This window comes from Sus scrofa, chromosome 7 (genome assembly GCF_000003025.6).
Source record: "Sus scrofa isolate TJ Tabasco breed Duroc chromosome 7, Sscrofa11.1, whole genome shotgun sequence".
In the NCBI taxonomy this organism is placed as follows: domain Eukaryota; kingdom Metazoa; phylum Chordata; class Mammalia; order Artiodactyla; family Suidae; genus Sus; species Sus scrofa.
Genome location: NC_010449.5, coordinates 23,173,048 through 23,190,508, shown reverse-complemented (window position 1 = coordinate 23,190,508; position 17,461 = coordinate 23,173,048). Strand labels below are relative to the sequence as shown.

The 17,461-nt window shown below is 50.8% G+C and overlaps 2 protein-coding genes across 8 annotated transcripts; both read right to left on the bottom strand.

Annotated features, from left to right (window-relative positions):
- On the bottom strand, positions 210-4,921 carry C7H6orf136 (chromosome 7 open reading frame, human C6orf136). 3 transcript variants are annotated; one of them, NM_001243459.1, is given in 6 exon segments: positions 210-507; positions 583-652; positions 1,438-1,638; positions 1,812-1,900; positions 2,920-3,321; positions 4,611-4,779. In NM_001243459.1, coding segments are annotated over 6 exon segments (948 nt in total). In that variant the 5' UTR covers positions 4,683-4,779; the 3' UTR covers positions 210-393.
- ATAT1 (alpha tubulin acetyltransferase 1) lies at positions 5,046-17,371 on the bottom strand. Of its 5 annotated transcripts, XM_005665740.3 has the most exons (13): positions 16,936-17,371; positions 16,408-16,468; positions 16,212-16,303; positions 16,026-16,086; positions 15,789-15,902; positions 15,489-15,590; positions 10,804-10,849; positions 10,618-10,686; positions 9,006-9,077; positions 8,618-8,861; positions 5,898-5,977; positions 5,767-5,809; positions 5,046-5,419 (listed from the first exon to the last, which is right to left on the bottom strand). In XM_005665740.3, exons 1-13 carry the CDS (start codon positions 17,040-17,042, stop codon positions 5,245-5,247), a joined length of 1,266 nt encoding a protein of 421 aa, XP_005665797.1. In that variant the 5' UTR covers positions 17,043-17,371; the 3' UTR covers positions 5,046-5,244.

The window sequence follows — 17,461 nt, the reverse complement described above, 5'->3', positions numbered from 1 at the left end:
GCTGTGGTGTAGGTTGCAGACGCGGCTCGGATCCCGCGTTGCTGTGGCTCTGGCGTAGGCCGGTGGCTACAGCTCTGATTGGACCCCTAGCCTGGGAACCTCCATATGCCGCGGAGCGGCCCAAGAAATAGCAACAATAACAACAACAACAAAAAAAAAGACAAAAGACAAAAAAAAAAAAAAAAAAAAAAAAAAAAGTGACATGAGAATTCGATCTCATATATTCACTTAGATTTTATTATTTACAAGTTAAATTACATAGCAGCTTTACACAGCATGAGATGGAAAGGAAAGAAGAGAGGAGGAAGGCGGCTCCTGAGGTTCTTGGCCACCTCCAGCTCCCGCTCTTGTGCGTAGCAAAGTCATCAGTGCTGCCTCTGCCCAGTTCCTGAATCAGTCCTTGGAACACAGGTGTAAATTGGGTTCTGGCTCCGACAGCCCCAGAGCCACCAGGGCTCCCACTAGCAGCTTCTTCACAGGCGTTGGGGGTGAGTGTGAGGGCATCAGCTGCAGGGAGAAAGGTTAATGCCAACAGGTGGGATGGTCTACTCCGACCTTACCCCATCCAGCCCTAGGACTCACTTTGTCTAGGTGATGGCGACAAATGAGGCCATTGGAATTCAGGTAGAAGGTGGAATAGGCATCATAGGTCCTAAAGGAGGGAGAAGAGAGGCTCACTGAGCAAGATGACTGGTCCCAAAGTTTGATTCAAGAATTAAACTAGTTGTTCCTAAACTCTGCTATGGATTAGGTCATTTGGGGGTCTTTTAAAAATCCTGAGGCCAGGTTGTACTGTGGCCCAATTAAATCAGAATGTCTGACACCAATATTTTTAAAAGATCCTTACATGATTCCACCGTGCAGCAAAGTAAGGGAACCATTGGTTTGGGCTTAGGATTCTACTCTGTGCCAGAAGTTTACCCAGGGTTATGAGACACAACTTAGGAAACGAAACTGTCATTTGTTCAGTGTAAGAACCTGAGTGTCTACTATGTGCCACATAATGTACGTGAAGAAGCTGAGCCCAGAACCTTCCTAACAGACTCAAAGTCCCTATTTTTTTCCTTCCTTTTCCTGTTGTACCTGCAGCATGTGCAAGATCCCAGGCCAGGGATGGAATTGGAGCCGTAGCTGTGACCTATGCCACAGCTGCAACAATGCTGGATCACACTGGATCCCTAAGCCACTGTGTTGGGCCAGGGATCAAACGGGCACCTCCACAGAGACAAGCTGGATCATTAACCTGCAGTGCCCGAGTGGGGATGCCTCAAAGTCCCTATTTTTGTTATATTAAAATAGACTAAAACAAGATGGTGCCCTCAAGGAGCCTGTAGTCAACTCAGGGAGGGTCAAGGATGGTCTAGGAGACTAGACCCGAGATTCCTAAAAGGTTAAAAGTAGGAAACTGTAGTATGTTTCTTTTCTCACTTCTCTTACCGGTAAAGCTCTTCCTTGTCACGCTTATAGAAACGCAGAAAGAGCAGGTGGATGGGCAGCCCCACAAGCCGCCAGCGGGCTTGCAGGGTCCAATTCTCAGGGTGGCGGGTGAGCTGTAGAACTTCCAACCGAAGTTGTGCAAAATAGTTCCAGGCCAGGAAGCGGCAGAGGGTCAGTGACAGAATGTACCATGTCCGGCCCCTGGAAGAAAGGGATGGGAAAGAAATCTCATGATAGCAGAATCTGAAAACCAAACTGGTCTGACAGAGGAATGAGGGACAGCTGTGAGAAGCAGGCTGGGACCTTCTCTAATGGATGGAAATGGCAATGGGGACTTTTCCTCCCCAAGGCCCTCCCCGTTCACGGATTCTCACTTGGTACGCATGTTCAGGATCTCATTGATGAATTCCACATCTGAAGAGTAGAGAGTGTAGTCGTGGGAGTGAAGGAAGAGATTGGGAAGCTAGGTGAAAGAAGAGGGCATCAGAACAGCAAGAAAGATAATACAATCCTGTTTCTCAGTTTTCCACATTTAGTGGTTCCTAAATATTCCTGAGTGAAAGGCCATCTCATACCATGTTTAACTTCCTTAATCCAAACAGGGGCATCTTTCCTTGGGAACTGTTTTTTTGTTTAGGGCCACACCTGTAGTATACATAGGTTCCCAGTCTAGGGGCTGAATTAGCCGCTAGACTACCCACGGCCACAGCCACTTGGGATCCGAGCCACGTCTGCACCTGCATCACCACTCATAGCAATGCTGGATCCTTAACCCACGGAGCAGGACCAGAGATCAAACCTGCCGTCATGAATCAAACCTCACAGACACTAGTCCGATTCATTACCCCTGAGCCACAACAGGAACTCTGGGAAGTGTTTAAAACATATTTCTTTCTTTTTTTCTTTTTAATTGTCTTTTTGCTATTTCTTGGGCCGTTCCCGCGGCATATGGAGGTTCCCAGGCTAGGGGTCCAATCGGAGCTGTAGCCACCGGCCTACGCCAGAGCCACAGCAACGCGGGATCCGAGCCGCGTCTGTGATCCTCACCACAGCTCACAGCAACGCTGGATCGTTAACCCACTGAGCAAGGACAGGGACCGAACCCGCAACCTCATGGTTCCTAGTCGGATTCGTTAACCACTGCGCCACGACGGGAACTTCTAAAACATATTTCTATGCCTGCCTCATGGTTCCAAGAAAGAATTCAGTTGACCAACTCCCTGTTTTTAAGAATACCTATATCCCCTCCCATTTTGGATAAAGACAACTTTTTTTGTTAATGGCTACACCTGCAGCATATGGACGTTTCCAGGCCAGGGACTGAATCCAGGCGGCAGCTGCGGCATCACCAGTACCTTTAACCCACTGCACTGGCCAGGCTTAAACCCACACCTCCACAGTGACCCCAAGCCACTATAGTTGGATTCTTAACCCACTGCACCACAGCAAGAACTCCTAAAGACTGCTTTTGACCCAACTTACCTCTTGTCTCAGTCTCTCATACATGATAGCCAGGTGCTCCTCCATACTTGGATCTCCTGAAGGAGTGGCAGGGGAAGGGTGGGCGGTCCCAGGGGCTTGGAAAGGTATCAGAGCCCCAGGACAGGGGAAGGGAGGTCCCTCAAATAGGCTCCTAAGCCCATCCAGGCAGCCGCTATGTAACTCGGGTCCTGGTCCCTCCTCCACCTGTCCTGGGGGCTGAACCACCCATGGTGAGGTGAGGGCTTGGACCTGAGGGAGGGGTAGTGAGGGAGCTCGGGGAAGAGGCTGGGTGGGAGGGCGTGGCGGTGGGGGAGACCAGAGAAGAGGCAAAGATGGAGAAATGGTTGTGGTGGAGTGGGGCCAAAGGGGTGGGAATGGTAGAGCCCTTGGAGAAAGCTGGTCCTAGGGAGGAGAAAAAAAGGGAGAAAGATAAAAATGCAGCTACATAATGCCCCTCCATCCAAACTGCCCGTTAACACGCTTCCGATCCCACTTGCTCTTCCTGACACGAGATGGAATTACTAGAGGAAAAATTCATCTCCATCTCTACTTAAGAGGAAACACTTTCTTGTGACAAAAGTACAAATGCCTCTCCCAAACATTAGCAATTAACTTTAGATTTAAGATTTCAACATTATTTGGGGGCAAGTTTGCCTCTCTCAAATGTGCAAGAATCCACATTTGAAGAATGACCAAATGAATGAATTAACAGGTCTCATAGATAAAATGATGTGGCCTGTAACACAGCTCCACGAGTGTGTGAGGCAGATGTATAGAGAAAAGAACATCCAACTGGAACTAGGAGACTTGAGTTCCAATTCTGTATGCAACCTTCAGGCACTCTCATTCCCTAAGCCTGAGTTTCCATTAAATGTCCTATAAACGAGAACTGTGAAGCCACAGAGTTATTATGAGGACTATATGAGATAATAAATATAAATAAAACTGCCTCCTGTAAAGCAATATATAAATGTAAGCTCATCATCTGGGCTCCTCTAATGACACGGAAAAGCCCAGGAGACTGTTAAAGGCTGGATGGACCTGGTTTACTGACGGTGAAACATCAATAAGGGGGAGGTTACCCCAAATCAGGCCTAAGCTCCCAAGAAAACCTCTAGGGGTCTCATTATCTAGGGGGGGACGGGCGGGCCGCGCAGGTACCTCCGTCCCCGACCGTGTCCCGGTGGCGCCGTCTCCGCCGGGGGCGTGGCCATCTTGCCCGCCCAGGCGCAGGGGCCTGAACCGGGTCCACCTGGGCCGGCCTTCCCGCCGGGACCGCTATCCGGGTGCAAGATGCGCGGGCTGCACAGCGCGGCCCGCAGGTCCGTCTGGTCGGCTCCTGGGCGGCAACGCGAACCTCTCCGCCCCCTGCCCTTCAAATCACCTCCAGACACAGGTAACCGCAGAGACGCGGGCGAAATGCGGACGAGCCCCGCCGCCCCAGCTTCAACCCCGCCTGCCTCCGCAGACCCGGGAAAACGCGCAGCCCATTGCGCATCAGGGCTGGCGACGCCAACCTCGCGTCCCCGCGACCCCTCGCCCCTCCACGCGCCGCTGGGCACAGGTGGGAAGGAATAGTGGGACGTCACCGCGCCTGCGCAGAACGGGACGCGCGCTCCGCCCCGGCTCTGAGGAGGGTCTCTCCCCGCCCCCTCCTCTCCCCTCCCCTCCCGCTTCCTCTCTGCTCTCACCTGGGGACGAGCCTGATAGGCACGGAGGCAGGAGCCGAGACGCCGGGCCGCCCCCCGGCTGGGCTGGTACATGATCTTCCGGGAGTGGAGAGAGCGCCTCTGGTGTCCGGTCTCCGGCCTCCTCACAGGGGTGAGCGCGCCCCGGAGCCGGCTTCTTGAAGGGGAAAGGAGGGGGGGTGAGGGACTGAGGGGAGGGAAACCGAGATGTTGCGCGCTTGCGCACTGCGGCGGGTTCCAGGGAGGCGGTGAGGCGCTGATCTGCAGTAAGTGCGCCTGCGCTAGCCGGATCGGAGGCTGCCTCAAGAGCGCTTGCGCAGTGGATTAGCGGCCTTGAGCAAGGCTCTCACCTGCGGCGCTTGCGCAAAAGTCGGAGATGATGGGGCTGAGCAGGGTGTGCCACGAATGAGGGGTGGGTTTGAAATAATGACAGTCGCATTTTTCATTAACTCTTGTGATAAAAATAAATACTTTATTTCTGTGGTTAAAAATAAGATACAAATGACTTGGCACTGATAAGAACGCCTGTCCAATGAATGAAAGGATGGATATATCCACTGTGAGGGTAAGCTTTGGCTACGTCCTGTGTGTGAGAGAGAAATAATACTGACTTTAAAGGTGTGAGAGGGAGCTGTGGTCACCAAGGCCTGGTACTGCGACTTTCCTGCAAGTTTCGAATGAACCTGGCGTTGAACATGTCCCCACCCATTGTCCAGGACCGGGCTGGTGGAGCCTGGGCCTGTGGAGGAACTGTGTGCAAGGGTTCTTCCCCAGACCCATCCTGTGACAAGACCTGCTCCTCACTGGCAGACCTAGTAGGCGGGGAGGGAGATAGAGAGTGGGTTACCGGGGTACACAGTGAGAATTAATATCACAGCTTCTTCAAAGTCTGTCGGTCTAGTGTAAAGGACATGTGATGGGGTATGAGGCTGGAACCATTAGTGCTATGTCCCAACTTGAAACCCCTCAGAGAACGCCAAAGGGAAGCAGTGAAGTTGAACCTAGGGGGAAAGAGGCTTGTAGGATGTTAGGTCAAAGGCTTTGTGGGAGGAACTGATACTCAATTCAGAGTGAGATTTAGGAGGAAGCAGCCGAGAGTGATGTTGGGAAAGAAGTCTGAGGCGGTGGGAGGCTGGTAGGGGAGGGGCTCAGACCTCACCTATTCTCTGTTTCCTGCTCCCCCTGCTTCAGTTCTTGGCTGCCTGTGGAAATACCAGGCATGTGTATGGGAAGTCTGGAGGAGGTTGTGAATATGGCCTTGATTTGAGGGTAAGAAGATGAGTAACTTACCTGTATTGGGGGGTGAGGAATTCACCTGCCCATGGCGGCTATAACAGCAGCTTTGGGCTACCAGCCCTGGGGGAGTCCCCCTGTAGAAGAAATGTGAGATGATGGGGAAGAGGGCCACAGGATGAAATATGGGTGGGTACGGAGGAATTAAGAGGAGAAGAATAAAAGCAACAGCATAGGAATAGAGGGAGGGGTGGTCATCATTCCTATGGGGCTTTAATCTAAGTTGTGTCCCAAAGAAGGGAAGGGAGCTCACTTTATACCCCAAGATTTCCTGGAGCAGTCCTGATTTGCTGCTTTTTTATTTCTGATTGAGGTAATGTGTTAAAAGTAAGGCTAAATGTGATCTAAATCATATCATAAAAACAGATACAAATATAGGCAAAAAAAATTTTGTTGGACCAGGTGCCCTGATGTTTGGTTTGGAAAACATGGTTACCTTAATTATCAGATACCTCAGCCGGAGGGAAACAGGGAGTGACAAGGATGAATTTAGGAGGACAAGGATTATCTTGAGAAAGAGATCCAAGGGTTTAGTGAGAGAGAGGCCAGGAAATCAGAGTGGGAACAGGAATCCAGGAAACAATTAGGGGACTGTTGTCAGGAGGCAATTAGTGGATTCCAGAGGCATTGGTAAATCTTAACATCTCAGCAAGGGCTAGCCTTGGGTAAAGGGTAGGAGTTATCAGGGAGAGCTAGAGGTTTCTGCAGAGGATGGAGCAGTAGATGTAGATGCCTGCAACAGTGGGATCCAGTGACTACAGTAGAAGAGACAGAATCTGCAGAAGATCCAGCAATGAAGACACCAGATCCTGCAAAAGGGACTCTGAGACTCCTTGCTGGAAGATCTGCAGATCTGAGAGGTGAGGAAGAGAGAGGGACAGAGGTCCTGAGATCCCAGGAAAATAAGGGGTGGAAAATAAGGGGTGACGTACAAATGAGGCTGAGACCTTAAAGGTTTGGGGTTTTTTTTTTTTTTTGAAGTTTTTTCATTGAAAATGTCCATTTAAAAAACACAAAAGAATTCACACTTTATTCAGACAACACTGAGAGGAAGAAGAAAAAGGAGGGGTGAGTCAGAAGAGAGGGAGATCCTGCTCCCAAGGATTTGGGGGAACACAGCAGGGGTACCTGATCTAGCACACATTCAGAGGGTCGGGAGAGGGAAGGGTGTTGTCCACTCTGGGTGTGGAGCAGGGAGGAAGGCTCTTGCTATGGAGGAAGGAAGGAAGGCTAGGGGAAGAGCTCCCCCGCCTCATCTCAAGACAATCTCACGAGACAGGAATCTATCGGCATCTAGCTTCCGGGGAGGGATGGCTGCAAGAGGGTGTTCCAGAAGCTAATAGAGCCTGGAGACTCAGGCTTAGCTTCTGGAACTCGGCCAAGAGTGACCCTGGGGTGCTGGCTGGGATTGACGCCAAGAAGCAAACTCCCTTACAGAACCTGGATCTGGGGGAAGTGGTGGTGTCTGTTAAAAGTGTGGCGAGTCTTTAGAGGCCCAAAGCAGACATAAGCTTGGGGGTCCCCTGACACATACACAGAACATGTGGAAATTAAGTGTTTGGCAATGTTGAGTGATCCCTCTGGGGAGTTGGTAGGTCCCTGTCCTACCTGACTGGACTGCTCTCAGCAGGGCTCATTCACTGGCGGCTGTCAGCAGGTGGAGATGGTGGCTGTGGTCGGTAGCACAAAGCAGTATTAGAGCTACCAGCAGACAGTGTAGAGAGACTATGGGACTTATTCCATGGACAAGACTCTAAATTTAAAAGGTTTCCCTGGCAGAGGAGGCCCTTGGACCTTCCATGGTGTTCTAGAATCTGACAGCAAGCAAGAGTGTGCTTCTCTGGGTAGTTAGTAGAGCCGCCCAATGAAGAGGCTGGCGGCAGGTCAGGCTGTGTGTGGGAGAGTGTAGAGAGCCCAGGTCAGGAGAGGAGGGGTGCTTTCTGTGAAAAGCTAGAAGGTATCAGGCCAGCTGGGACCCTGACAACCCAGTTGTCCAAGACAGGGAAGGGGGAATGCCATGGGCTCTGTCAGGTTCCCCTAGGTCCTGGGGGCTGTGATGGGAGATCAGGTTGGGGGTTCTCAGGAAGAGGGGTCTCTGCCAGGTCTCTCGGGGTGGGGAGGGGGTAAGGGTTGGGGTGGGATGAGCTGTCTGTCAGTATCGACTCTCATCAGAGCGGGGAAGGGAGCTGTGGAAGGATGTTATGGACAGGAGGAAGGGAGAGGGAAAATGGGGGAGAGAGAAAAACAGAAAGAGCAGTCAGAGGTGAAGAGAAAGCCGGGGAGAGAAATAAAGGAGAGGCCCACTCTCTGCTTGCCAGGATGGGATCCTGCCCACGAGGCACTGGCCCGGGGCCAGTGGCTCCCCACACTGTCAGAGATACTGTCCCTCCCCAGCAAGGGTTAAACCACGATTTCCCCATTTGAGAGGCTCAGTCCCTGCCTCCACAGGATCTGTGTCCTTCCTACCCCTCCTCCCAGCTCCCACTGCAGCTAGGGTCCTAGACTCCACAGAGTCCTGTCCTGCCTGCCCCTTCACTGTAATTTGCTTCCAGACCACTCCCACAAATATTTTTCCAATATATGCTTCTCGAGAGGTTTCAGGATGCTCCAGTCCTCCTGTCCTACTGCTTCCTGTCTCTGGTGGATTTACACGACCCTCTGCCATTTCTAACACCTTCTCTCACGGTCAAGGTTCCCTGACCCCCAGTTCCTGTTACCTGGTGCGGCGGCGCTGGGCTGGGCTGCCCCCCGGGTCAGTAGCGAGCAGAAGGCGGGCGGTGGGGTGGGGGGGGCAGAGGCGCAGGGAACGCAGCAGCTCCTGCTCTGGCACAAAGGGGCGGAGGGGACCCCGTTCTGGCGAGTTTCCCAGGCTGCTGGAGCGGGGCGGTGGGTGGGCTGGAGGTGTCGCACGGCGAGGGGCCCTGTTTAGGGGCCAAGGCGGCTCCACAGCCACCTTCAGAACTGGGGAGAGGGAGAAAGAAGAAAAAGGGAAGAGTCATGACAGCACAGATGAGGGTAGGAAAAAAAGAAGTCAGAGCCCTTAGAGGAGACGACTGCTTCCCGGGGCTGAGGCCCCCCAGGCCCAGACCCCCTTCCCAGGCTTACATTCTCGGTCACTAGAGGAGTATGGCTTTATGTCTCCCTCTGCTCTCTTGGGCGGCAGTTTCCGTGCTGGAGCTGGCAGTGGAGAGGACACAGGCAGGGTAAGCATCAGGAAGCAGGCTTTGCCCCCAGCTACTGCCCCCACGACCCCAAACCTCTGATCCCTGACACCACAGTTCCTCCTGGGAAAGGAGAGTTGAGCTCCAGCGCAGAAGCCGCTCTGTGGCAATGCTGTCACACCCAAAGGGAATTTGGGGGAAGGCTGGGGCACTTTGGAGGAGAGCCAGAAGGAGCAGGCCGAGTGCAGAGTGAGGGGGAAAGATCCAGGGAAGACTCTGGGGCCCGGGAGGTGCAGGAGAAGGGCGGCCAAGGGAGGCGAGCTCTTACTGTCAAGTGGGTGCTGTCAGGCCCCCCTGGGATTCTGGGGCAGTGGAATGGTCCCAGCCGGGCCAACGAGGACCCCCGTGTCCCTCTAGATGAGATGGACAAAGCCCTTGGTTAATCAGGAATTGCTTTGGAGAGGTCAGGGAAGTTGGGGTGGGGCAGAACTGCTCCTTGAGGTGTCAAGATGGGAAGAGATTTAAGTTTTATTAAGGGGCAGAAAGGACGAGGAAAAAAACACAGACATCTGGAAATGGGAGGCTAGTGGATGGTCCAGGCTCAGCCTCCCTCCTCCTCGCTTCTCTGCCTGCCCCTCCCTTTCCCTCTCAAGAGGTTCTTTGTCCATCATGTGTGGCAAATGAGAGACTGTCCGGAGGATCCCCTTCAGCTTTGGGGTGTCCTCTCCTGTGGACCTGCTCCTCACCGTCCTTGCTGGCCCCCTCTCCCAGCCTCTGGTCAGCAGGAGTGAGGCGGGGGAAGCCTTGGAAATCAAAGCCAGTCACGGCTAGTTCCCGCCTCCCGGCGCCTGACACTGGTAGATGCTACTCACTGTAGTAGACTGTTCTCTGGGTGGTGGTTATGGAGGAGGAGGTGCAAGCTGGCCACAAAGCCAGTACCGTTCAGGAAGGGGGCCCTCCTGGGCAAGCATGCCAGGCACAGCCAGCAGAAGGCAGTGCCCCGCCACCTCGAGGAGGAGGAGGGCGAGGGGCTTGGCCTGGCAGCCGGCACCTGCGTGTGTGAGGACGGAATGGAGACCTGAGCTGCATTTCAGCCCCTCCTAGGTTTGGCTTCTCCAAATCAACTTCATTATTTCGTTGGCAATGTTATAAATTCTGAGTGTTATCTTCTAAAACTAGCATTTAAACTGTGGCCCATTCACGTCACTGCTCTATGACTGGAAATGGAAGGGCTGGCTGCCCTTGCCTATCCCTCACTGGCTCTCAGAGGGGTTTATAAAGGAACATGACTCAGGCCTGTTTTGATGGGCCTGAAGCAGAAAGACGCTCCATCAATGTCAACTGTCAAAAGAGCCTCCCAATGAGCTTGCTTAGTTAAAAGTCTTGCCAACTAGGCACTGAGCTCCCACGAGGGCAAAGGAAATGGCTGATGTCTGCTGGAGACGTGGGTTGCTTTAGTTTTCTGCCAAGCTGCCCACAGGTTGCACTGTGCTCCCCGGGGCTCCAGTGACTGGCCATCCCAGCACTACAGGTCCACCCATTCAGTGCAGCTTTACCCGCGGGCACAGGGTCGACCGCAGCAGCACGAGAGCGCCGAGTTGCCCTCAGAGAGGTAGCAGGGGGCCCTGTGAGGAAGGAAGCGGTGGTGCCCGAGTGAGGGGGCCGGTGGGACCAAGAATCCACCTCTTTCCTTCCCCTCTCCCCAACTGCTTGACCAACACACACAAGGTGAGAACACTTACGGTGCTGATGGGCAAAGAAGCCTTCAAAGATCACAAAGTTGTTCACCTGTAAGACGAAACAAGCGAAATACAGTTGTCCATTCAGCCACTCAGCACATACTTGGGTAAAGAACCCTGTGCTGGAAAAACTACAGTGGGAGGAACAAAAGCCAGTCCTTCTGTCCTTGTTGACAGACTCAGTCAAAAACTCAGCCCCAGACAAGCTGATCCTAAAGTTGAATTGCAAAGGACCTCCAATTGCCAGAATAATCTTAAAAAGGAATAACAAAGTTGGGGAAGAGTCACAGTTCTGATTTCAAAACTTACTACAAAGCTATAGTAATCAAAACTATGGTAGGAGGGTTCTCTTTTGGCTCAGCGAGTTAAGGATCCAGTGTGCTCACTGGATCGGCTGGGGTTGCTGCTGTGGCACACTGGATCGGCTGGGGTTGCTGCTGTGGCACACGTTTGGCCTGGGAACCTCTACATGCTGCAGGCGAGGCCAAGAAAAGAAAACAACTGTGCTAGAGGTACAGGAGGACATAAACCAATGGGGTGAATAGAGTCCAGATATAAACCCATGTGTCTGGAGTTCCTATTGTGGTGCAGCAGAAACGAATCCAACTGGTATCCATGAGGATGCAGGTTCAATCCCTGGCCTCGCTCCAGTGTAGGTCTCAGACACAGCTTGGATACCGAATTGCTGTGGCTGTGGCTGTGGCGTAGGCTGGCAGCTATAGCTCCAATTCGACCCCTAGCCTGGGAACTTCCATATCCTGCGAGTGTGGCCCTAAAAAGCAAAAACAAACAAACAGAACAAACCAAACCCATGTGTCTATGGTCAACTGATTTTCAACAAGTCCATTCTACAAGTATAGTCTCTTCAACAAGTGGTACTTGGACAACTGAGTATCTACATGCAAGATAATGAATTTGGACCTCTACCTCACAGCATGGACCAAAAAATGACTAAAAATGGATCAAAGACCTAAAGAGCTAAGAGCTAGCACTGTGAAACAGAAGGAAATATGGGAAATTTTTGATAACTTTGGGCATGGTTTCCTAAATATGATACCAAAAGCACAAGCAACAAAAGGAAAAAATAAACTGGACTCCATCAAAAGTAAAAACTTTTGCATGTCAAAAGACACCATCAAGAAAATAAAAAGAAAACTCACAAAATAGGATATATGATTTGCAAATCATACATCTGATAAGAGCATTGTAGCTAGAACAAAAAGAACTCTTCCAGCTTAAGAACAAACAGACAAGGGAGTTCCTGTCGTGGCTCAGTGGTTAACAAATCCGACTAGGAACTATGAGGTTGCAGGTTCGATCCCTGGCCTCACTCAGTGGGTTAAGGATCCAGCGTTGCTGTGGCTCTGGTGGAGGCTGGTGGCAACAGCTCCAATTAGACCCCTAGCTTGGGAACCTCCATAAGCCACGGGTGCAGCCCTAGAAAAGATAGAAAGACAAAAAATAAAATAAAAATGGGCATATGACTTGAATAAATATTTCTCCAAAGAAGATATACAAATGGCCAACAAGCACTTGAAAAGATATTCAACATCATCAGTCATCAGGGAAATGCAAATCAACACCACAAAGAGGTACAGCTTCACAACCATAATTATGGCTATTATAAAAAGAAAAAAGAAAGTAAATTTTGTGAGGATGTTGATACTGGAGCTCTCGTACGCTGCTGATGGAAATGTAAAATGTTGGCATCGTTGTGGAAAAAATGATGTCCCAGCTCCTCAAAAACTCAAACAGATTACCTGGCAATTCTGTTTTTAGGCATATACCCAAGAGAACTGGAGATATGTGTGCTTGGAGACATGGCTTGCCCAAAGCCAACGAGCTACAAGTGGCAGAACTGGGCCTCAGACCCCAGACTCCTGATCCTAGCAGTGGCACTGCAATCAGGAATACAGTGTAGTCATTAGAGTGGGCTGTGGGTTCAAATTCAAGCTCTTGCATTTAATAGCTGTGTGAACTCAGTCAAGTCACTGATCTATATAAACCCAAAATGAGGTCAATAAAGGACCTACCTCAAAGAAGTGGATGAGGATCAACAGAGATGATGCGTGTAGAGAGCACACAGAGCTCATGAAACATCAGTCATTATTTACACTCTATACTGCCCTGCTCTTACTGGGTAATGCGTTTGATGCCAGATACTGTGTACCTTCCGTTGCTCTCTGTCGCCTCCTGATGGAAAAATGATGTCCTACTCTGGGAGGACATTCTAAGGAGATCCCTGTCTGTCTCCTGCCTTGACCCTGCTGTAACCCACCCACCCTCATCCCCCCCCAGCAAGCATATGCCCAGCACGCCAGCAACACAAAACTGCTTGCAGTGCCCTGAAAGGGAGATGAATACCTGACTTGGCTCACGCTGGTTCTCACTTCAGCCTGCCCAGTTCTGTCCCCTTGTCACTCACCTTTCAAGATTAAGTCAAGCCTTTCTTTACCCACCTAGCACTCACACCATCTCCTTACGCCTCTTCTGTAAGCACATCAAATCTCATTACAATGGATTAACTGTCTGAGCTCCTATCCAAAGCTCACTTGTCAAGCCAGTCCCAAGCCCACTGACACAATGCTTCAGCAATTGCCCCCACTTTCTCAGACATTATCGAATTCTCTCTCTACTGAGTTGTTCTTATGCTGTTTATTTTCATGCAACTGAAAAGAATCAACTTGTTCTTGATCCACCTCCATCCCTAGCTCTTGCTCTATTTCCCTATTTGCCTTAAAGCAGCATTTAAAAGAGGGTTTTAGGCATTCCCATTGTGGTGCAGAGGAAACAAATCCAACTAGTATCCATGAGGACGTGGGTTCAATCCCTTGCCTCGCTCAGTGGATCCCATATTGCTGTGGCTGTGGTGTAGGCTGGCAGCTGCAGTCTGATTCAACCCCTAGCCTGGGAACTTCCATATGCTGCGAGTGTGGCTCTAAAAAGCAAAAGTAAATAAATAAATAAATAAATAAAAGTGGGTCTTATTCTTGCTGTCTCCAGTTCTCAATCTCCTAAACCCACTCCATCCAGGCTTCCACCACCCACCAGTGTGCTGAAACCCCTCTCATCAGGATCAACAGGGGTCTCAGACAGCTAAATCCAATGGTCACTTCTCAGACCTCTTCTTACCTCACTGATCAGCAGCATCTGACTCTGTAAATCATTCCTTCCTCCTGGAAACACTTTCTTCACTGGCCTTGCAGTCACTCCTTGGTCACATTTGCTGATTCTCCCCCATTTTTTTTTTTTTTTTTTTTTTTTTGGGCTGTGCCTGCAGCATGTGGAAGTTACTGAGCCAGGATCGAACCCATACCACAGTAGGGACCTGAAAAATTCTGGAAATTTCCCTGCGCCACAAGGGAAATCCCAGGCAACAACTTTGAGGCCACTCTTAACTCTATCTCTTTCTCTACAAACAATCTTATCAATAAAACTTATTTGCTTTAACTTCAAAATACCTAAAATCTGACCACTCCTTACCATCTCTACTGCTACCATCTTGGTCTGATCCATCACTGTTTTTCATCAGGACTGTTGCTACCTTGCTTGTTCCCTCACTATTCTACTGCCTAAAATTAACAGGCAAAGTGGTCTGGTTAAAGTCATGTAGTATTATCCCTCTGCTCAAACCCCTATGATGGCTCTCCTTTCTTCATTTGTAAAATCCAAAGTCTTTGCAATAGCCTAGCAGGCCCTACATGTCTTTCCTCCCCCATCACTGCTCTGATCTCACCTACCACACACCCCCTCACTCACACTGCTATAGCAACAGGAGCCAACTTTAAGGGCACACTCCCACCTCCTGGCCTTTGCACTAGCTATTCCCTCTGCCTGGGATGCCTGCTCTCCATACAGTACATGGCTCTTATTCTCACCTCTTTAAGTCACTGCTCAAGTGACACTTTCTCAGTGAGGCCTTCCTGTTTGTCCCTTTTTTTTGGCTGCATCCACAGCATGTGGATCAAACCATGCCACAGCAGTGATACCAGACCCTTAACCACTCAGCCATCAGGGAACTCCCTGCTTGTCCCATTTAGACCTGCAATTCCCCACACTCCCATCCTCACCATGGCACTCCCAAGCCCTCTTACTTGCTCTCATTTTCCTAGAGCACTTGTCATCGACTATATTTTATTTATTATGTTTGTCTCTTCAACTAGAACATAAGCTCCATCAGAAAAGACAGACACGTTCATCTATTTTAAGTATTCCTAGTGCCCAGGACAGAGCCGGGTGCTCTATAAATACATATGGAATGAATGGACAGCATTAGTAACATTATGTTACATCTACTTATAAACAAACCACCTTCCTCCAAATAGATCAAATCTCCCTGAGGACAGGGAATGTATATTATTATGGTCCTTAATAAATGCTGATTGACTAAGTAATGGCCTGCGTGAAAACATGGAGATAAAAGTGAGCCAGCTGTGTTTGGGGGACAAAAATGTTCTTAGGTATACAAAACAGCCCATGATGAAAAATCAAAATAGATGAGAGGGAGATCACTGTAGGATGAGAGATGGTTCCCCCTCTCCCCCCCAACAAACAAAGAACTTAGTTATATAAAATCAATCCTATATAATGGGGAATAAGGAGTACTTGGAAGGTGCCACCACTACCCCCGCAAATAAAGAAATTCAAGGGGGGTGCTCAGTGGGGATCTACTCTCTGAAACCTCTAACCTGTGGGACTGTGGTCTCCAGGTTGTAGTGTTTGTTCAGGAATTTCAGCAGCTTCTGTGAGGGTCGATCAATAGCCAGCTGGTGTGGTTCAACTCGCTCCTTCTGCAGGGAACAGGAGACTCAGGGTAAGAGGAGGCATGGGGAAAAACATGCCAACAGGAACCCAGTCGCCTGGGAAGGGAATCGGAGGATATGGGAGCATGGGGTGGGGAGGCTGGGAGACAGGGCCTCTGTGAGGACTCAGAACAAGGGGCCTTTGATCTCCACTTTTGGATGAACTGCTGAAGAGATGAACAATACCTGCAACATATGCTGGAAGAGTTCTCGTCCATGGCCGTGGCGTTGAAGTGACTCATGGATGTAAAAGTCCAAGATGCAAAGTGGTTCTACCTCATTGTGAGCCTCACGATCATCCTAAGGGGCAAAAGAACAACAAATATATTTTAGGACCCAGACATCATTGTCACCTTCCATACTCTAGCACATTTTTTCTCAGGGGCCAAGGCCTATGAACTCTTAGTTTCCAATAACACTCACCAGTACAAAGAGTTTTTTATAGCCAACTTTAAGGAAGCCAACAATGGCTCCTTTTCCAGCCCTGTAGGATGGGGAAAACAATGAACAATAATGAGCAACTATTTGGAAAAGGGAGAGACAAAAAAGATGGGAGGGGCTGGGGAAGAGAGGAATTAAGTGCAGAACAGAAGAGCATTTGGCACTCACGGTCGAGCTGAAGTATCTTTGAGTATATACATAACGTGGCGGTTACTCTGCATCCTTGACGCACTGGTGATGGGAGCAGGAAGATGCTGGGCCTGCCAGGAATTTGAAGACAGACTTTCTACAAGTCCCTTCCGAAGGACCCAGGCCTCCCTTACCCGGAGAGGCCTCCCTTTATTCCATGTAGACACCCCAGTACCTTAGCAGAAGCCTTGCCCAGTTCATCTATAATGGTCATAATTTGCTGCTGCAGATCAACACTACAGAGAGAAAGGAGACAGAGTCAGATACTCACTGAGTTAGAGGGTCCTGGGCAATTCACTCCCTGGGAACATGGGCCATAACCCCAAACCCAGGTCAGTAGTTCAGGCTCTCTGCCTTTACCTTGGAGTCTTCCACTCTGATTTCCCACCCCGCTCTTCTGGAACCCGAACTTTTGCCACACCTCCTTTCAGTGCAGTACATGCCCTCCTCCCTTGAGGTTATTGTGGAGAAGCAGGAAGGGCACGTCAACCACATCCCTTGGTTGGGACCATACATTGGGCCCAGGGGTGAAAGGTCATAGATTCAAGCCCCGATCGGCCCCACTAATTCTAGGGTCAAAGGTCACCAAAAAGGCAAGCCAGGACTTCAAAGGGAGCGGTCGATAAGAAGGGGGCGTGGTGCCTGGACCAGGTTTTGAGAGGAACCGGGAGAGAAGGGCCATGGGGCGGGTTTGAGATGTCACCGGGCCGGCGTTGTGGTTCCGGGTCGACGGGCCGGGGGCCGCAGGTGCTGGTCCAGCACCGTGATCCGCTCCGGGAACAGCGCGTCCACATCGAAAGGGAACTCCATGGCCCATTGTGCGCGGCCGGACCCGCCCCGCGCAACGTCACTTCCGCCCCTCCCTCGGCGCCCCGCCCCCCGCAATCTTTATTTCCCCTGCAGCGCCCGGCGGGTCCTGGGGGGCGCCCCGCCCCCACTCCCCTCCCTCTGCGTCCTGGCAGCCGGCCTGGGAGACCCCGTTCTTCTTGCCAGACTGTCTCTTGGCAATGCCTTTTACTCCATTCCTGCCTCCCACGGCAGTGGGCGCCATAGCAACGCATCTTTCTTAGACTTAGCGTCTCATTCTCCCACCCTTGAGTCCCTCAGTGAACAGCTGGGTATGGTGCAGACACTGTGTATCAGTCACAGAGGCCACAAGTGATGACTGAATGTCACAAATGCTCATCCCAGGTGGTTTCTGGTCCCAAGAATCCACTGGCCGAGCTGGT